Source organism: Balearica regulorum, chromosome 3 (assembly GCF_011004875.1).
Source record: "Balearica regulorum gibbericeps isolate bBalReg1 chromosome 3, bBalReg1.pri, whole genome shotgun sequence".
Taxonomy (NCBI): Eukaryota; Metazoa; Chordata; class Aves; order Gruiformes; family Gruidae; genus Balearica; species Balearica regulorum.
The window spans coordinates 73,799,314-73,818,224 of NC_046186.1; the positions used below are offsets into that span (position 1 = coordinate 73,799,314).

Below are 18,911 nucleotides of genomic sequence, written 5' to 3' on the forward strand. Positions count from 1 at the left end.
AAGGCCATGGTGAGACAGGCTGTCCCCCTGCAGCCTGTGAAGGATAACAGTGGAGCAGATACTCACCTGCAGCCCATGGAGGACCCCATGCTGGAGCAGGTGGAGGCGCCTGAAGGAGGCTGTGACCCCTGTGGGAAGCCCGTGCTGGAGCAAGCCTCTGGCAGGACCTGTGGGCCCATGGAGAGAGGAGCCCATGCCGGAGCAGGTTTGCTGGCAGGACTTGTGACCCCATGGGGGACCCACGCTGGAGCAGTTTGCTCCTGAAGGTCTGCACCCCGTGGGAGAGACCCACGCTGGAGCAGTTCGTGAAGAACTGCAGCCTGTGGGAAGGACTCACATTGGAGAAGTTGGTGGAGGGCTCCCTTCTGTGGGAGGGACCCCACACTGGAGCAGGGGAAGAGTGTCAGGAGTCCTCCCCCCAAGGAGGAGGGAGCAGCAGAGACAACATGTGATGAACTGACCACAACCCCCATTCCTTATCCCCCTGCACCACTCAGGGGAGGAGGTAGAGAAATCAGGACTGAAGTTAAGCCCAGGAAGAAGGGAGGGGTGGGCAGAGGTGTTCTAAGGTTTGCTTTTATTTCTCATTATTTGTCTCGATTTGATTGGTAATAAATTAAATTAATTTTCCCTAGTCAAGTCTGTTTTGCCCGTGACAGTAATTGGTGAGTGATCTCTCCCTGCCCTTATCTCGACCCACGAACCTTTTGTTACGTTTTTCTCTCCCCTGTTCAGCTGAGGAGGGGAGTGATAGAGCAGCTTGGCGGGTACCCAGTGTCCAGCCAGGGTCAACCCACCACAGAAACACAGTCAGCATTGACAAACACCTGGACTGGTACCAGTGACAATAAATTGAAGACTTTAAATTTAGCACAAAGCATCACTGTGTTGCTAGTTTACTATTAGAGTTGAGATAGATCTACCACTCAGTAGATGCTGTAGTGTAAGTATATTGCTAGATCCTAAACAGCTGTTGAGGAGACAAAGGCACAACGTTTATTATTACAATTCAGACAGACCACTAAGATGGGAGTTTGTTCCCACAAGAATGAACAGTTAATGGTAGTTTCTGGGACAGTTAAAAGCACCTTGATTATTAGGGGTTTGGCCTCTTTAGGCAAAAGTTTTTTGATGGGACCTGTAAGGCTTGCCAAGTTGGAATGAAGACTTAATATTGGGGGGGAAAAAAAAAAAAAGGAAATAGTCATGTTTAATTTTGTGGCTGTAAAAGATGACTGGATTACGGGAAGGCTTTTAGGTTTGAGAATAGCGTTGAGGACTGCAAGGGAAGAGCACTGGTCAGGCAGTACTAGCATAAGGGGACACTTTGGCAAAGGAAACTAGTTTATTGTTAATTCCTTAGGAAGCTTAAGGTGACACTTAAAACTAAATTTAGGGTTATGGTAATGGCCCAGCAGTGGAAGTACTTCTTCAGCTCCTGCAATCCCAAACAACAATAGCAAATGTAACATCCCCCCACCCTACCTTTACGTTAGCTAAAATTCTAGTTTAGAGATGACAAATCCAAGGACCATGCAAATCTAACCATGGAAAAAACACACATTTGCCTTTGCTTCTGAGCTTAAACCCAAACCTTATGGTACCTATAGCTCACCAGTCTCAGATCTAATGAGAATCCATTTTATCCTGTCTTCAGCTCTCACTGAGTCCTCAACACGGTAGTATTCATCAATAAAACTTGCTCTTCTATTCCCACTATCCCCACCCCAGGGAACTTCAGAGTCCCAAGCCAATCTGTAGTTCTAGTTTTTATCAAAGTCTTGCAGGATTCAGCAATAAATCCAGTTTTTCAGCCATTCTTGTTTGATCTCTCAATGCTAACCCTAATCTGAACCAGTGTTTTTGAGGAAAGAGCAGAAGTCAAGCTTGTCGCTTTCTGTCATCTTTAACTTTAATCTAACACTCAATATTGACAGGCACAAAAAGGGATTAAGGCAGAACCTGGAGAAGAAATGGACTGAATTATTTTTAAAGCTAGTATTTGGCACATCAGAGTCTAAAGAACTATTTTTTTACTGTTATACATGGCTTACAGGTCTAAGATGAGGACTCGGTATTTACAGGCACAAAGAACTTAAGGTTTGTCTAAAGGTACACGTGTTGCTGGTTTCTCTTTACCTTGAGGCTTAGACAACAGCCAAAAACTAACCTATCAATCAGATGTCTTGTTGGATCCTGCAGTTTCCTATCTGTGACTGACTAGAATGAGCAGAAACATGTGTTTTTACGTAGACACAATATGCTGGGGTGCTTTTAGGGCTACTGTCAAGCTTGAACTTTGGGATAAACCCCCAAGTTCATTGTTACATTCTGTATTGCCGCTGAAAGGAAGGTGTATGGTAAAGAGGTAGATATTTGACAGACAATTATATGATAGGTTATGGGTAACTCAACTCTGAGCAAAAGCAAAAGCAAAAGATTAAAACGTAATGCTTTGTTCCACAAAAGCAGCAGTGCTACAGTGAGGGCTGGTGCTAGCTGAAATGCATGGAGGACAGCCAGAATTCCCTTAGCTTTGGTTATGTCTGGAGCAGTGGTGGCATATCACTTACACAAGCTCAGTGAGGATCAGTGAAAATGAGCTAAAGCACTCTTAAAAATAAATTTGGCAGTACATACACTTCAGTGTGTCATTGGCCCTGAACACAGGAAACAAGCAGCCATCTTTTCAGGCAGGATTTGAGTCATTGAAAGGCCTTCATCCTGTTCCCAGAACTTGACCTAAATAAAGTTACCACTCCTCTGTTTCTGTCCTTAAACGCTTCTGAAATGGGTGTATTCAGACAAGGACTGCCCTATAAATGGTTGGATTGCGTCCTCTTTCTCAGTCAGTCTTTGCAAGCCCTGAATATTGCTACATGCAGGAGTTGCCAAATTACAGAAGAGCAAAACAGAATGCATGCAGTTGGCAGCTAGGGAGTTTTTTAAAAAGCTTTCTAACCTCCTCCAGTATTTCCTATTTCTAGACTCACTGCAACTGGCCACCTGCCTGCAGAGAAAACGTAAACATCGTGGACACTGAAGTGTTAGTTCAGGCTAAGCCTTGTTTGTGGCGCTGCATGTGTGGCAGTTACTTAATGATGTGTTTCCTACTCTAAATTAAGTCTGGGCTCTCAGAAGTAATTGCAGTACCTTCACTAATGAAGTAATACTCACTTGCAACAGTTAACAGATAGCCTTTTGCAACCTGGAAACCGAGTATATACCTGCAGAGATAATTCTCCGTTCCGGTCCTAATTTTAGGAGGCTAATCCGGGGTAAGTATTAAGTCCCAACTGGTATTTTGGGAGGGAAGTCCCATCAGACGCCTGCATGCAGTTAGACAAGCAACGAAAAAAACCCGTACGGGGTAAAGGCCTGACGGAGTGAGCCGCTGCCCGGCCGCTACCGCCCCGCCCCGCCAACCGGGTGGCAGGGGCCGACAGGAGCGGGGGGCGGCGGCCCGGGGCACGGTGTCCTGCCCCCAGCCCCGGCCCCAGCCGGAAGTGCGGGCCAGACGCGGTCCACGAGCGGCGGCGCGGCCTAACGGAGAAGCCTCCACTCCGACGGACGCCGCTGCACGCCATGCTCTTCCGTTTCGGCGTGGTGCTGCCGGCCCGGATGACGGAGGGCGGCGGCGTGCTCCTGGTGGCCGGTTCCCGGCCGGAGCTGGGCCAGTGGGACCCGCAGCGCGCCGTGCCCATGAAACCGGCGCGGCCGACCGCCCCGCTGCCGGCCCAGGAGCCCGCGCTGTGGCTGGCGGAGGTGGTGCTGCCGGACGAGGACGCCTCCAGCCCCTTCTGGTACAAGTTCCTCCGGCGGCAGGGCGGCGACCTCCTCTGGGAAGGTAACGGACAGACGGGCGCGCGGGGGCGGCCCGACGCTCCCCGGTCCTCGCGCCGGCGGCTGGGCGGGGCCTCGGCCTTTGCTCCTCCCGCCCTGGCTGGAGGGAGGGGCGGCGGCCGGCGCGCGGGGGCCGCCGTTGGCGGCCGGTGGGGTCCGCGCGTTCGGACGTTGTTCCCGCGCCGCGGGGCCGGGGCCGGCGGGACCGGTCAGCGCCTGGTGGTGGGCTGCAGCAAGGCCGGTGGTGGGAGCGGGTCGGGCCGGCGCCGCCCGGACGGCCCTCAGCAGGCGCGGGGCTGGCGGGGGTCGGCCAGGAGGGGCGGCTCCGCGGGGGCAGAGCAGCGGTGGGAGCTCTCCTCCTTGAGGGATCGCTTGCCTCGCTGGCGGCTCCGACAGCTCCGCCTCTTGCCCGGTGCCCCGGAGCGTCGCCCGGGGACCGGGAAGGGTGTCCCCATCAAACGGGCCGTACTCTGAACTTGATGCTGCCGGTGCATGTAGAACCTCCTATCCAGGCTGTCGTGACGTGACATGAGCACTCGCTAACAAAAACATTTTTTTAACCGTGTGATGGAGGAGAGCAAATGCAGAAGGAAGCTCTTCTAGGTTGGTAAAAGTTCTTCGAAACAATTTCATTATTTTTAACTTACTTGAGGCAACCATTGTGCTGATGTTTTGTTTTCTTTCTTTTCCCAGAAGTAAAGAACTCAGAATTTCCTACTTATGCGTTAAGATGTGACTTGTTACTTTATTTCAGTAAGCTGAAATGTCATAATGGCATTTCCAGGCTGGTAAATTTTACCGAGTTTTCAGAGTTGCTGAAAAAAAAAATAGGAAAAAGTTCTATCACACCTTTTCCAGTCGTCTTACTCTTTCAGTAGTACTTCCACCATGATTTTCTCCTGGTCTGTGTCATCAAATGTTGAATAGCTTTAGTCAGTTTCCATATGTTGGTCTAGTGTCTTTAAGTATCTTACATAAAAGAGAACACTTGTACAATTGTATGCTGAGTCAAAGACAGTTTTAAATATACCTCTTGTCACTGAGGAATGGATCGGACTTGGTGAAAGGAAGACAGATCACTAGGTAATTTGTGAGGGGTTTTTTTAACTTAGAAAATAGTTTTATAATCCATATACCGAAATAACACATTGTAGAGTAATTGCTCTTCACCCATTTTAAGAATACATATCACTCTTTTAAATTGCCATCCTGTCATACAGACTAAAAGATGCATGTTGTCATAACTTGCATTTATTTTTTCTTCTTTATACTAATAAAAGACTATGTGTTAATAGTACATTTGTAGAAGTTTACGTCATGAAGTACTATTTACACCATGTAATAGTAATTGTTTTATTTAGCAGCTGAAATAAATAGTATATACTGCCTGTTTTAACCATGTTTTTCTTTTGCAGAAATGCAGGAAAAGTGAATTTATGGAATAAAAATCTTTGCACCTGTCCAAGGAAGCAGAATTGGGTCTCTTTTGAAGGTGCCAAGTTGTACATAATATGCCAGTGATATTGGTATATAAAGAGGTCCTCACCACACGGAATATAGAAATAATAATGGTGTGTTCCAGTCTGTAGAGAATCTGCAATTGTAAGGTGGTGGTTCCTGTCTAGTTGGGAAGTAATGGTATCTCAAGGTATTTGTCTGTACGTGGGAGCGCATTTAGTAACTGTGGTCTGTTGAACAATAAACATATTCTGTTTTGGCAGTAATGCTACTGATGCAGTTTTGGGATTAACCCGTGTGGGATTTTCTTCTTACTGTGAATGCTCAGCGGTTTGAGCTTATTGCTTAGCTAGAATGATAGAAAACAAACAGACATATCATCCAAATGCAGAGGGTTTTTTTATATTAGTTATTCATATCAACCATTTTTTTTTCTAAGTTGTTACGTACATTACAGGAAAGAACTAAATTTGCTTCAACTCTGAAATTTATTATTTTTCATGTATTACATGAAGGGAGCTTAAGGATGTTTTTCTATCCAATAATTAAACAATATCTTGTGGTCTTTTTATGTAATTTGTTTTAATGATTTTTTCTTTCAACTGTAGATCAATAGAAGTTTTGGCTGTCACCTGCTTATTCTTGTAAAAAATCACAGTTTGAAAAGACAGCTACCTTTTTAAAAAAAAGAACAAAACTTTTTTTGTGATAAACAAATGCTATAGTTTGGCTCTTTAGTATCCTATGTGCTTTGGGAGACATTTAGCAGTTACAGAACATCTGCAATTTTGAATACATGGTCGTGAGGGATAGAGGAAGATACAGAATGATACTTGCTCTAAATTTATAAGTTGAAGCATTCATCTGTAACCAGAGAAACTCCTGTCCAGTTATGGATGTCAGATGTTAACATATATTGAATGTGAAATAATGTGCCATATTTAAGAAGAATTACTCCCAATCTTTTTATTAGTATACCTCATGTGAGAATTCCACTAGTAACGCACAGTATTTTTATAACACTGCGGTACATGTTGCATCATATGTTTTGAGTATAAATTTAGTTCATCCTTACAGCCATTCCAGTGCAGTCGGGAAACTGAAAGATAAAGTGAGTGTATTTGTTTCTGTGGGCTAGATGAGTCAAAGTCACGGGCCAGTATTCTGTGGCTTTTGAGTTGCGCCAGGGGGTCTGGTAGGAAGCCTTCAGGCAAGGCTTGACCTGTAGGAGGGTTGCTGGCTTGTTGCTTGTGTGTGGAGGGAACTAGGAGAATGAGGTGGGAGAGGAGACTCGCTTGTGCTCCAGAAGGGTCAGATGCTCACCTCTGTGGTCCCAGGGTGATGCTGGTCCTCATCCGTCCAGGCCCTGACACTTAGAGCCATTGGGCCCTTCTGGCTCAAGTCATGTGATTTCTCTGGCCCACGTGAGGTTTCTTCAGGGTTGGTGCTTTGCTCACCTGCCGTGAGCTCAGCAGAAAGGCCTGTTGTCCAGGAGGGTTTTTAACTGTGCTACAGTATCTGTGGAAAACAGGTTGATTATGTTGAGCTGTAGAACCTGGGAATAGGTTTACCCATTAGAAAAAATAAGTGAATGTATGTACCTACCTTCCCCCCGGCTCCCCCGCCTTCTATGTGTCTTTCTGTGTACTTTGTTTTTCATGTAGATTCTTTGGAACTGGGTTTATTTATGTCTCTCTTTCAGCTTGGAAAGTAAAACTATATTGTGCCCACTGTTAAAACTAAATAAATATAAGGTGAAACTTATACTTGAATTTATTTTTGTGAATTTATGCTTGAGCACTCATCTGTGCCTTTTTCCCCCTTTACTCTGGTCTAAATAAACTGTAGGTACTAAAGAAGATACATGTTCCATAAAAGGACAGAGGAGTTACTAAGGGTATGCCCCAGCTGTGTTTTGAGATGACGGAATACAGTCTATTGACACCTGACGTTTTGAGAAGAGGAAGAAATTTATATAAAAAGTATAAGCTTGTATTCTAAAATGTTGATCCATTTTCACATAACCATTAGTTTGATGTAGTTGGTGCTTGCTTGAAGCTTGACAGATACAGTATTGCCAGTTAAAGCTGAAAAGCACGGTCAACCTACATTCTAGTAATTTATACAGGTGAGCAGAGCCTTATTCTTTCCAAAAAACCCATCTCTAGTTTTGGGAAGGGGGAAGGAGAGAAAAGGAGGTGTCTTGTTTGCACTTACCTGCTGCTGTTCTCTATGGTTTCTTGGGGGCCCAAAATAAACAAATACACCACAGTTTGATGTAGGAAGAGTTAGGTTACGCAGCCTGGGGCTTGGCATGTCGGCCTTCCAACATTTCCAGTTCGTGCTCCTGTGAGCTCGTTAGTTACAGTTTAAGCCATCTGTTGGACAACATACAGTTTAAACAGACTGGTACATTTATGGAGTGATAAAAGTTTTCATAATATTGTAATATAATTAGTGAAATTATCAGAAGTAAAGTTTGCTCATAGATTTTACGGGTTGAGCATGTGATTGGCTGAAAACATTGGTGATAGTAAGGCACAGTGAGATTTCATTTTTAAAGTGGCAGTGTGTTGAAACCTAAAACAGTCTCACATCTTGGCCTCAACTCTGTGGAACAAAATTTCTTATTTTAATGGGGGAGATTCTTTAAAGGCTGTATGGGAAGTTAATACCTACTTGCCATTCGAGTTGGAGAGATTGTAACCGAATAAAAAACTATTTGGGGCTAAGCAATAGCAGGACAAAGCAATTAAAAAATTTTTGATGCCATTCTGGAGAAGTACAGTTGGATGCAACATTATTTTTCTGTAATTGAGATGCATCTCTTTTTTTTTTTTTCTTTCCCAAAGCTAATCTACAGATCCTCAAATTAGATAGCCGGTCTAATTTTTCTATTAAAAAAAGAAAAAAAAAAAGCAGTTGGAGAGGATAGAATTGCTTTATACCTCTTTTAATGCGGATGTTTTATGTAGTATAATTCCCACTGGGTGTCGCCATTTCACCTGTGTATAGCCAGTGACTGCCCAGTTTCTTGCAGCTATTTGCACAAATTTCATTTGTTCCACTTTTGAAGATAATGCAGAGTTTTACTTACTTCCTCCATCCCAGTCTTGTTCTGAAGTAGGTAGTGACTAGGAAGGAACACAAAGTGCAATTGCATGTTGATAGCTGAATAATTGTGCATAATATGCATTTTGTTTGTGGATGGCTATTGCTTCCTGGACAATGCTAGGTGTCTTAACGCCTTTCAGATGTGAGGAAACTTTATGAGTAAAAGTGGATAACTTGGAAATCTGCTACCCAATACCTCTTTAATGAGCGGAGAGAAACTTTTGTTTACAAAGTGCAATAGCTCCTGGTGTTTTGTTCTTCAACCCCCCTCAAGACATATACTTAGCATGGATTACGGTATAATTAATTGGTAGCAAGTTTTTCATTACTTCCTATCCGTGTGTCAGCATTAACCAACTTATACTGAGCAGACTACTGGAGATCAATAAAACAATGGAGAGCTGCCCATGAAACTGCAAAATTAGAAGAATAAAATAAGTAGGTACACATGCATTCCTCTGGATTTGGCAGGTATGTGTCATTTCCTACCCACAGAGATAATCTGACTGCTGTGAGAGCCTAATTAAAGCATTTGTGGTTGTAACGGTAAAATTTCAATAAATGCCTTGTTTATGTAAATACCGTATTTACTGTTTTTCCCAACCCCCACTTCAGTCCCTGCCCTCGCTTCCAAGTGACAGCAGCCTGCAATGTGGATGAAGAATTTCTTTTCAATGGTGAGAAGCACTGAGAAGTGATAAGTAAAGTAACTGGGATGACGGTTTGGTTAAGATTTTGCCATGGTTACTATTTGGATGTAGCTTGTTTCCTGCCTATAGTTGAGTAGCCTTTTCTGGTATGGTAGAAAGTAACAATCAATACTGTACGGTACAATGCCATAGAGAGTTTCCAAGCAGTTAGGAAGACTGTATTACATTGTACATTTTGTTGCTATCAGCCATTATTCTATGATCTGCATTTCTTTTATTCTTATTTCCACCATCTGTCAGAGAATGTCAGCTCTTTTTCACATGAGCTGAATTCCCTTTTAGTTGCTTTTCTCTGGCTTAATCTACATCGTTAAACTGGGCGTTTGGTTAAAAACTCATAGTGTAGTATGGTAGCAGCTCCCACTGAGAAACGCCTGTGCCTAAGCAGACCTAGAGAAAGAAAGAAAACAAATGTTTTTGAAAGTTGCCTTTGAAAATTCTTATTTTCTCATCTCTGATTAAAAAAAAAAAAATGCCTTGTTGATAAACAGCATTAAGTGCTGAGGAGGGCTTTCTTGTAAACCTTTTAGTTCTAATTCTGGCATAATAAAAAAAAATCCATTAAAGAATTCTCTTAGGAGTAGACTAATAGACTAAAAAAATCTTAACTTTAACCTGCATTTTAATAGATTTCAAACTTCTTTCCTTGGTTATATATATCAGCCCTACCAAATAAGAAATTGAAACAGTCTGCTTTAAGTCTGGTAGAAAACAAACGTGTGGTGTATGATACAAATGGTCTTCTGCTTTTTGGCTATCTCTTTTGGGCTGGCAAATGCAAGGAAACATTTCTGAAAAGCAAACCAGTCATGAAGAAGGAGTTAGGGAAAACTCCTAATAATGGCAAATTAACAATTTTGTCTTATAGTAATATTAGGTATTTAAGTAATAAAATAAATTCATCTACTGTTTGCAGAATCGAAAGGGAAGATGGTTTATTGACAGCACAAAAAGTAGCGTTAAAAAGTAAAGTATACTTTTTAATAAAAAAACGAGCATACGAGTAAGGGTTAGTGCGTGACATACAGAATTGAAATGCGTTATCTGGTGCTATTTGTCCAAGGTGTAAGAGCAAAGGGCAGCTATTCATGGGCTTTGCTGAGACTTCAGGAAGGTGGGACTCCAGCCTAAGAGCCTGTGGCAGACTCAAACCGCCAAAACACCTGACCTCGCTCAATTCCAGTGAGGGCAATTCAGCCTCCCCTACCCTGTTTTTTAACAATGGATAGCAATTCAGCCTTGGTGGGATTGAGACAGATCCTATTTCAAGACATCAGAGATCGAGTTTCATTCAGACATTTAGGCAGCAGGGACACTTTCATGACAGAATCTGGTGTAAAGGGTAAGTAAATTTGAATATTGTTAAAAGTGTAGTGATGGAAGCCCAATTAGAGTAATGTCTGATAATGACACCGTGCAGTAGCACATTCAGATAACTCTGAGAATCAGGTCCAAAATAGGACTTGAGGTTTTTCTTTGTTGTACTGTTGATATGAAAGATTAAGAAGCTAGCAAGTACTTAATCTTTTAAATCCTTCATTTTGGAGCTTTTCCCCCTGTATGTTTCCTTTAGTTCCTGTTGTTCTATTACTATTTTTTTAAAAAGTCTTCTATTCCTCAAACCTTCCCCATTCGTCTGCCCCCAGAGTGTTTGTAGTGCTTATGATGTTATTAAAATCTTCTGGGGAATTTCTAAGCGTGAGCTCAAGATGTTCATTTACCTTGTTAAAGGACCTTATTTAATATTTCAAATGTAATTACTTACACTATTTAGGCATACTTAAAATTTTGACTTGACATGTGAAGCCTGCTGGTTCATGCAAAATTTATGACAAAGATTAAAAAAGTAAGTCTTTGCTCTTACTGATTTGAAGTAGGTGATCTGAAAATTTCTGGGTTGCTTGCTGTTTGGATTTGTTAGTTGCCATTGAAGCTAATGTGCGTATCTAAGGTCATCTAAGTAGCCCCGTGGTTTTTCAAAGGTAGCAGTGGATTGAGAAACACGCTGACTGTGCTGGGGTATGGAGGTTTGAAAGGTGTACGCTTGTGGTGTAGGGTCTGGCTAAGGCAGGGATGAGATTTGCAGCACTTCTACAGCTGCTGCTGTGCCCTGGAGTTTCTACATACCTTCCTTCGCACAGGAAAAAAACAGAAAAAAAATTAAAACTTCCAGCGAGGTATACAACAAGCCGGTAGCTGGGGCAGCTGCGGCTGAGCGGTACACTAAGTGGCTTTGTTGCGAAGAGCTCTGCAGAGTCAGTGGAAGAGGCAATCTGATTTTTTCGTTCATTCATGATTTTTTTGTTCACCACTTAATGGTGCTAAGAAATTTCATTGACCCAGATTTTACTCATTATCTTTTAAGATCAAACTGATAATTTCACCAATGTGACTCTTCCAGAACATTATGCAATCTGTGTGCTGTTGGCAGAGTTCTGGATTATACTTTTTTCATCTCTTCAGTGCAGCTGTAATAAAATAGTAACTGAAGTTTTTTCTGTGTATTCTGTTACTGTATGTGATTAGATCAAATTTCAGAAGATCCTCTTCTGGTCCTTGCTTATCTTCTTCCAGTCTTTGACCTTTGGACATCTTTTTCTTACTATATCTTCATCTGATTTTCCTTTGTTTCGTTCTTGTCTCCATCTTTTGCTGGTGCCATTTATCAGTTATGTGGAGATCTGTGGGTTTAATCTTTTGTTTGGTTGGTTGTGCAGCTAGCTTCCTTCATGTGTCAGTTTGATCATCCTTTATATGCATTAAACCAGGAGCCATATGTGCAGTCATGCAGATTTTGAAGGAGCCCGCTGTGAGGCTTGAGCTGTAAGCAGGGCTGCTGGTTGCTTTGTTCTCCAGCAGTTCCCTACCTATATCAGTGGATTCTACTGCACAACCATCCACAGTAGAGAGCAACAGGTGGGTTGCAAAAGCAATGAGAAACTTTATAATTTAATGCCTAGAAACTTATGTTTATGTTTCTCTTTCAGATAAGCATTTTTGCTGTGAATGGACACAAAGACAGAATTTAAATAAAATCATTGTGGACCTTATTGAAGGAAAAAAGAGTGCTACCCTATTGGTTAAATTAGGACCTGTGTCTTCTAATAAACTCTCCCAAATTCCTTTTGTTCTTTAATTAGGAAAGCTCACATGATCAATTAGCAGGATGATCAGTACTGTTCAGATGTTTAACTTACCCTTTTTTATGGTTGAATTTTACATGTTTTCAAATAACTGTATATTTGCCTCCCCCCCCAAAAAATAATTAAACCAATGTTTTGCCACTTGGAACAATATGAATATAAACAACATTAAGAAAAATATTAATTTAGACATGGTTTGGGCTGTAAAAGCATGTGTTTCCTGTTGTGTATTGCCCTTTCTCAAAGGGCATTTGTGCTTGTTTTCTCTTCTGCAAAGATGAATAGGTGAGTGGAAAACAGATGTGATTTTCTTTGCTTTACTACTGGCTCTAGGAACAGAAAGTTGAAATGCTGTTAAAATCCCCCAAAATCTTTAAGGCTGCACAATGTTTTCTTGTCTGTAAAAACCCCAAAATTTCACCCAAGTAATTGTTTATTTCCTATGAAATGTACCTGGAAGCCTGCCCAGTGGTCTGATGGTGTGTCCTGTGAGCAACATGTGAGTTCTGAGACTGGTGCTCTTGTCTTGGAAATGGTGGTGAGGAGCCACGTGGCTGCCACGTCTGAGCAGGGCGTTTGAATGGGAGCCGTGGTGAATTCCCACTCTGGAGGCCCCCCTCGTGGGGGGGTTTATTCAAAATATCTTGAAGTCTTCGCACAAGGTTTGCGTAAGCTTGGGGTTACTAGTCAGTGTAAGGGGACAGATGTATTTACATGAACAATTTGTGCACCAAAGGGTTCCTTTTGGTGAGAATTTGTATTGCAGCTCCTCTAGGGATTTTGGAGCATGCCCTCATGCTCAGCACTGGTATTCTTCAAGCTGTTTCCCTCCTAGTGGAGGGAAGTCTAGAGCACTCACAACAGGGATGCAAAGTCCTCCAGTCGTACAGTCTCTGTGTGAGGCGTATGTGCAGGGGACTGGCCAGTGGTTCACACTTCATTGCTGGTAAAGATGTGCACTTGTGATCCTGGAAGCATGTTGGACTGCAGCAAATTAAATTGTAGAGGCACTCTGACAGATGTGGTTGCCCAGCACGGTCCCATTTTGCAGGTGGGGCCTTTCCAAGCTTCAGGTACAGAAACTAAACTTCAGCTTTCAGTTTTGGTAACTTTATGAAATGCTTTGTGCATTTGTGAAGTGAGCAATAAAGCTGAACGTAGTTTCTGCGGGGAAGGACTGCTGCATCTGACTTCTTAATGAAGTCACTTAGAAAATCCAAAGGTGTGGTGGCCTTTCAGATAAAACAGGTAATGGGGACCTGTGGGGTAGGACAAACTTAAGCTTTAAGTGGAGTAGGAAGCTGGTGTGGGTATGAGCAGCTTCCGACTTGAGCAGGCATGTCCAGACTGCATACAGGCAGTCTCACGGCGCTTCTGTCTGCACTGGCCACAGCCTTTTCTCTCTGGTGCCTGCACAGAAGGTAAGAAATTAGAAAGGGCAGCAACACATTTCTCATGCACTGAGAAGAGCCACCTTCTGATCTTGGTCCCACTGCCTTCATCACACGCTCTGTTTCCTCCTAAACTAACCAACCACACCAACAGCCCTGGACTAGAGAGAGAGCGAGGGAGCGGTGGTCTTGACCTGTGGTGCTGCTGGTCGCTCCTGTGGCTGACACCCTGCCCTACTCACTGTCCTGGGCATGGGGAGGTCTCCATGCTCCGGGGATGCAAATCCAGAAAGGACTTTGCTTGGCTGTTGTGGTGAGGGAGGGGACAGTCAATGTTTCAGTGTGCCAGATTTTTATCCTGCCTCTGAAATCTATTTTGTTCTTTTCATGAGCTCTTCCAGTGCTTGTGATAATTGTGGTTAGTTATGAGCTGGCTCTTCTGAGTCTGACGGAGTCGTGTAAGTCTACCACAGATGAGATGCAAGGAGTTTGCTCCATCAGCAGAGCTAAAGGGGCTAAGATGAGACTTAAGGCATGTTTTGCCTGGATGTACCTCATGTCATGAGGTTGATGCATCTTGCTTCAGACAGGGGAAACTCGTGGGGAAAGGTGTAAAAAGATAGGGGTGGAAAAGGAAGAACTGAGGGTTATCCAGCTAATGATTTCTGCTCATCACCCAAGCTGTGCTCATTTTCCTAGCTGTATACATTCTGCAAATATATCACAGAACATGTAAGTGATGCTAATTGTTTTCCATTTAAAACACAGTTTATGATCAGTTATCTTGAATGAAAGCTGGTTTCATTGGCTGACTTTTATTTTTGTATTAAATAGAAGATAAAAGTTGAGAGAATTCAATCTGTAGGCCTTTTATAGCAGCTCTAAATTATCAATGAATTCTACATTACTCCTCCAAACTTGTCACCTGGTTCTACTTCTGAAACTGTTTCCTTGCATTGTTGTTTTATGGCATCCCAAATATGATGGTTTTCCTGTGACAAAGCGTGCTAGCAGAAGCATGATGTGAGCTGGTACAACAATTTTCTCTTTTTCTGAAACTTATTTGTTAAATGCATCTTGCGAAGCAAACTGTGATGAGAAGCACTTTTGTATCGTTTGGATATTGCCTTGGTAGTGAGATCCCGATGGTTTGTGGTAATTGCCTTCTTTTGTAACTCTTGCAAGGGGAATAGAGAATTCAGCTTCCTGAACACAGTTCAGTGTGATCATTCTGTTCTCTAAATTAGTATTTCTTGGAGATGGTAGCACTCTGCCCTTCCTGTCTGAAATTATAGCACTGTATTTGTTGAATATATATACATGAATGTATATATACACACACATGAATATGTATGTTGAATATATATTCATATACATTCTGTTGCACTGAGATCATATTTCAATAAGAGGATTGTTAATTCATAGATCAGTATATTATGTAAGGAGTAGTAAAGAGCTGTGCAGTTCTCATGAAGAACATTACAAATGCAAGCTGTTATTGTTTACCTCAGTCAAAGGGAAACTTACCTTTTGAGATTCCCGTTTGACTGTAGGCCACAGCAGGAAGGTGAGGTTGAGTGGTGCAGAAAAATCAACAGCTATAAATAACAATTAGAGAAGGAAGCTTTTCAGCATGAGATTTGACAAAACTTGTTTGAGGGAACAAATGAAACAAACATCTCATGGCAATTTACTCTTCGCCCCACTTTCATGTGTGGTTGTAGGCTAGGTGAGGGAATGAATGATGTTGAAGGTGGAAAGGTTACAAGGCAAGGAGTTTACTGCAGTTTAAGAAGGCAGATGATAGAGAAGGAAGGAAAAAAAGAGCTAAGAATTAAAGCTGGAGGAGAAGGAGGATGATCAGTAAAACTGACAAATGATAGAAGAATGTGCACCTCAAGCAGCAGCAGCTGGAGATGGGAAAGTGGGAGGCATGTAGTGGTGCAACTGAGATATGAAGACAGAGAAAAGTGAGGCTGTGTTGTCTTGTAGGACTGACTAGCACCTCAAGGAAAGAAGAAATTAAGAGGGAGAGATCAGAGATCGTGATTGCAAAAATTCATGCAGAGACCCTCATGGGACAGGAGCATCACTGTGAGCAATGGAAGAGGCAGTCCTTGAGGGAGCCGGAGTGGGTGCAAGGGTGCCTGTACAAGGAAAAATAGGGCTGGGGGTGATGAAAGAGCCAGAGATCCTGAGAACATGGTTCAAAACTGCCAGGGTGCAGTGAGGGCTGACGGCTCCCTGGGGAATGGGGGCTGGGAGCTGCAGGGAACCCCCCCACGGGGCTGGCAGCCAGGATCAGCCAACTGGGGTCAGCGGGGCAGCCCCAGCCCCGGGCATCAGGCACCTCCCTGGGACGGGGCTGAGGCTGGGACAGGACGTCTGCCTATGGGTGGGTGGGGGTTGGGATCAGACACAGCATTGTGATGGCACGGCCATGGTGATGTGCATCGCTACAGACAGGTATCAGAGAGTAAAATGGGGAAGGCAAGATGTATTAGTTGTGGTTGTAAAGATTTTGCGGAATACATGAAGTCAATTAAGTGTCATAAACATCCATAGGTTTTGTTATGCTGTTGTATTTGTCGATGTATGCTGCTTTCTTCAAATATTGTTTAAAAATTGTAAGAATGTGTAAACAATTAGAAATGTGAGATAAAAATATAGTGGTAAGATTTGTAGCTTCAGGAGCTGTATACTGATCTTGCTCACCTTATTTATCAAAAGCTGTGTCGTACCATTGCATACAATGCATAATGGTTCAGCAACATAGAAAGAGAAAATAGTTTTCTGCCTCGTATTTTCTTTTTCTTTTTGGTAAATAATAATATTTCACAATTATGATAAGAAGTGCTGCATGTCATCTGGAAATAAGGAGATTGAGCTTTACTATTAAATGTTAGTCTTATTCTCTGATCATTGCATTAATACGTCTCCCAAAATGCTCTTGCTCTAGCAAATTTCCCTAAATGTGGTGCTTAGAAGTTGGTCATGCATTTACGTGCAGTGTGTAATTGAGGATATTCCTTTGGGCATAATTTTACTCAGAGATGTTCTAACCTCATTAATAATGTATAAGTGTAACAGGTTTACATTAAAAGCAAGCCATAGACTAGGTCACTTCTAATCTGCACAGTAATTCCTACATGACAATTAGTATTACAATAAGGATATAAAAATGGGGGCAGGGTTAGAATATACATGGAATGAATTTTTGGAGACTAGATAACCTTTTGATTGATGACATGACCCGGTTCAATTCAAATTGCTTACTCTGGCATGGTATTAAAAATTGGTTTTCTGTATAAAAGCTCACACTACTTCTGCAAGAGAAGAAGAAAGGGTAATGGGCACTATTAAATAGTGGAAAACTGCAAGAAAAAATTCTTACTGTAGACAATGGTGCTTTAGGTAACCGTGATGACTCAGCGCTGCAGATGTGACCATCTCTCTCTGGGTCATTTCAGGCAACTTTTACTGTGTACGAGCAGACCTTGTAAGTGGGACACGTGCATCTGAAGAATACAAAGCGATTGTTTATCAGTTAGCAAACATAAAAGGCAGGATTTAATGAGCTCCTAGGCTGGGCGTTGATGTGCATCCTGTCCCTGACAGGACACCTGAAGAGCCTTTGCAGGCCAAGCGGCAGTGAAGGAGGTGGAGGAGGACCACCCTTCTCTGCTCCCTTTTCCCACTTGCCTTTCTTCCTCGGGATTCAATGCCTTCCCATGTTGGTGTTTTTCCTCTTGAATCCTTAAGCTGGTCACAACTCCAGTGTCACCAGTCCTACCTTTGTTTGCAGTTTTACCTTTCTGATCTTGCGCAGCCGTACTCCGTGCTTTCTCCGAGGTTTTTGTCGTAGCTCAGCCATTTCCTTAGAAGTAAGCCTGAGGCGCGGTGACGCTGCTGTGCCGTGTCAGAGCTAGGCCTCGGGCCACAGCAAGCTGCACCCCCGCGAGGGAGGTCACACAGCAGAAACGTTCAACGTATTATCAGACATCAAATGAGGAAGTTAAATGAAATTAATTATTCTTGAAATTGTAAGTGCCACGGTTGATGGTTTGGGAGTCTTATGCAGCTTTAATATTTTTTAAATAATTTGCAAAGATTGATTTTGATGCTGAGCATTTGCTTTGTGGCACTGCTTCTGTTACAACTATTTCAGGTGTTAATAATATGTTATGAGAAATGCAGTCAGAGCAGGCAGTAAACACTCCTTGCATTAAATACTCAGCTAACATCTCCTGCAAATCTTTCAGAAGATTTTCTGGATACACAGCCTGCAATTGTCCTTTCTTCTGTTCTAGGTAATGGGCCCCATCACGATCGAAGTTGTGTTTACAACCAGAGCAACATAGTAGATGGAGTTTACTGCCTCCCAATAGCACACTGGATTGAAGTCTCTGGACATACTGATGAGATGAAACATACAACTGACTTCTATTTTAATATTGCAGGACATCAAGCTATCCATTACTCCAGGTAAAAGAAAAGTGCAGGGCTTGGCTAGTGTCAAGTATTCGAACAGAAAATCTGTACCGACATAATGTCAGCATACTTTGTATTTGAAGTGGTTAATGGTAGTATGTACGTATGTATCTTAACAAAGATTCAACACCTCTTTTCAATTAAATGTCACGTTTGGCAATAAAAAGGAGAGATCCTGAGTTCAAGTATACCTGCAGCCTGTACAGGTGTGATAAGCTACATCACATCTGAAAATGACTAGTGGTAATTTATGGATAAATTGATGAGGAACTGTCATTTTCAAATGCTTGTCCACATACATGCGTATTTACATGTGTATGTAATGTGTTTGGTTTGGGATTATTTTGCTGAAGAACATCTCCTGGGAAGCAAAAAGAAGATATTCCAGCATCAGAACTTCAGGGCATCACATTATTGCTCATGTGCGGCAGCAACTGCAATTAGTGACAGTTGTTATAGATGACTTCTGCTTCCGTGTGTGCATTTAAAAAAAATACTAAAACTTAGACAAGTCTTAAAATGTTTGTACTTCCGTGATGTTCACTGGATTCCCTACCTCACCAGTGAAGCATCCTGGCCTGAATTAGGAGACAGTAAAATTTAAAGAGAAGAGGACACCCACCCATTAGGGCTGCAGGTAACGCACAGGGTGTATATAGAGCAGCAGCCTCAGCACTGGTGGTTAACAAAGTGGCACTGAGGAATTTGGGACCATTTGTAACCTTTTCCCCATCTCCAGGCGTGGATGTGGCAGCAGGTTT

The 18,911-nt window shown here is 42.7% G+C and overlaps 1 protein-coding gene across 2 annotated transcripts in view; it reads left to right on the top strand.

The window, feature by feature from the left end:
* The first annotated feature begins 3,046 nt into the window (after positions 1-3,046).
* EPM2A (EPM2A glucan phosphatase, laforin) overlaps positions 3,047-18,911 on the top strand; it is a 43,717-nt gene continuing 27,852 nt past the window's right edge. The window contains exons 1-2 of one of the 2 annotated variants that reach the window (XM_075748475.1): positions 3,047-3,847; positions 17,970-18,144. In XM_075748475.1, coding sequence (XP_075604590.1) covers positions 3,586-3,847; positions 17,970-18,144 — 437 coding nt within the window. In that variant the 5' untranslated portion in view covers positions 3,047-3,585. Of the gene's footprint in view, positions 3,848-9,231; positions 12,042-17,969; positions 18,145-18,911 lie in introns of those variants that run through there. The other variant, XM_075748476.1, reaches the window with a different exon arrangement.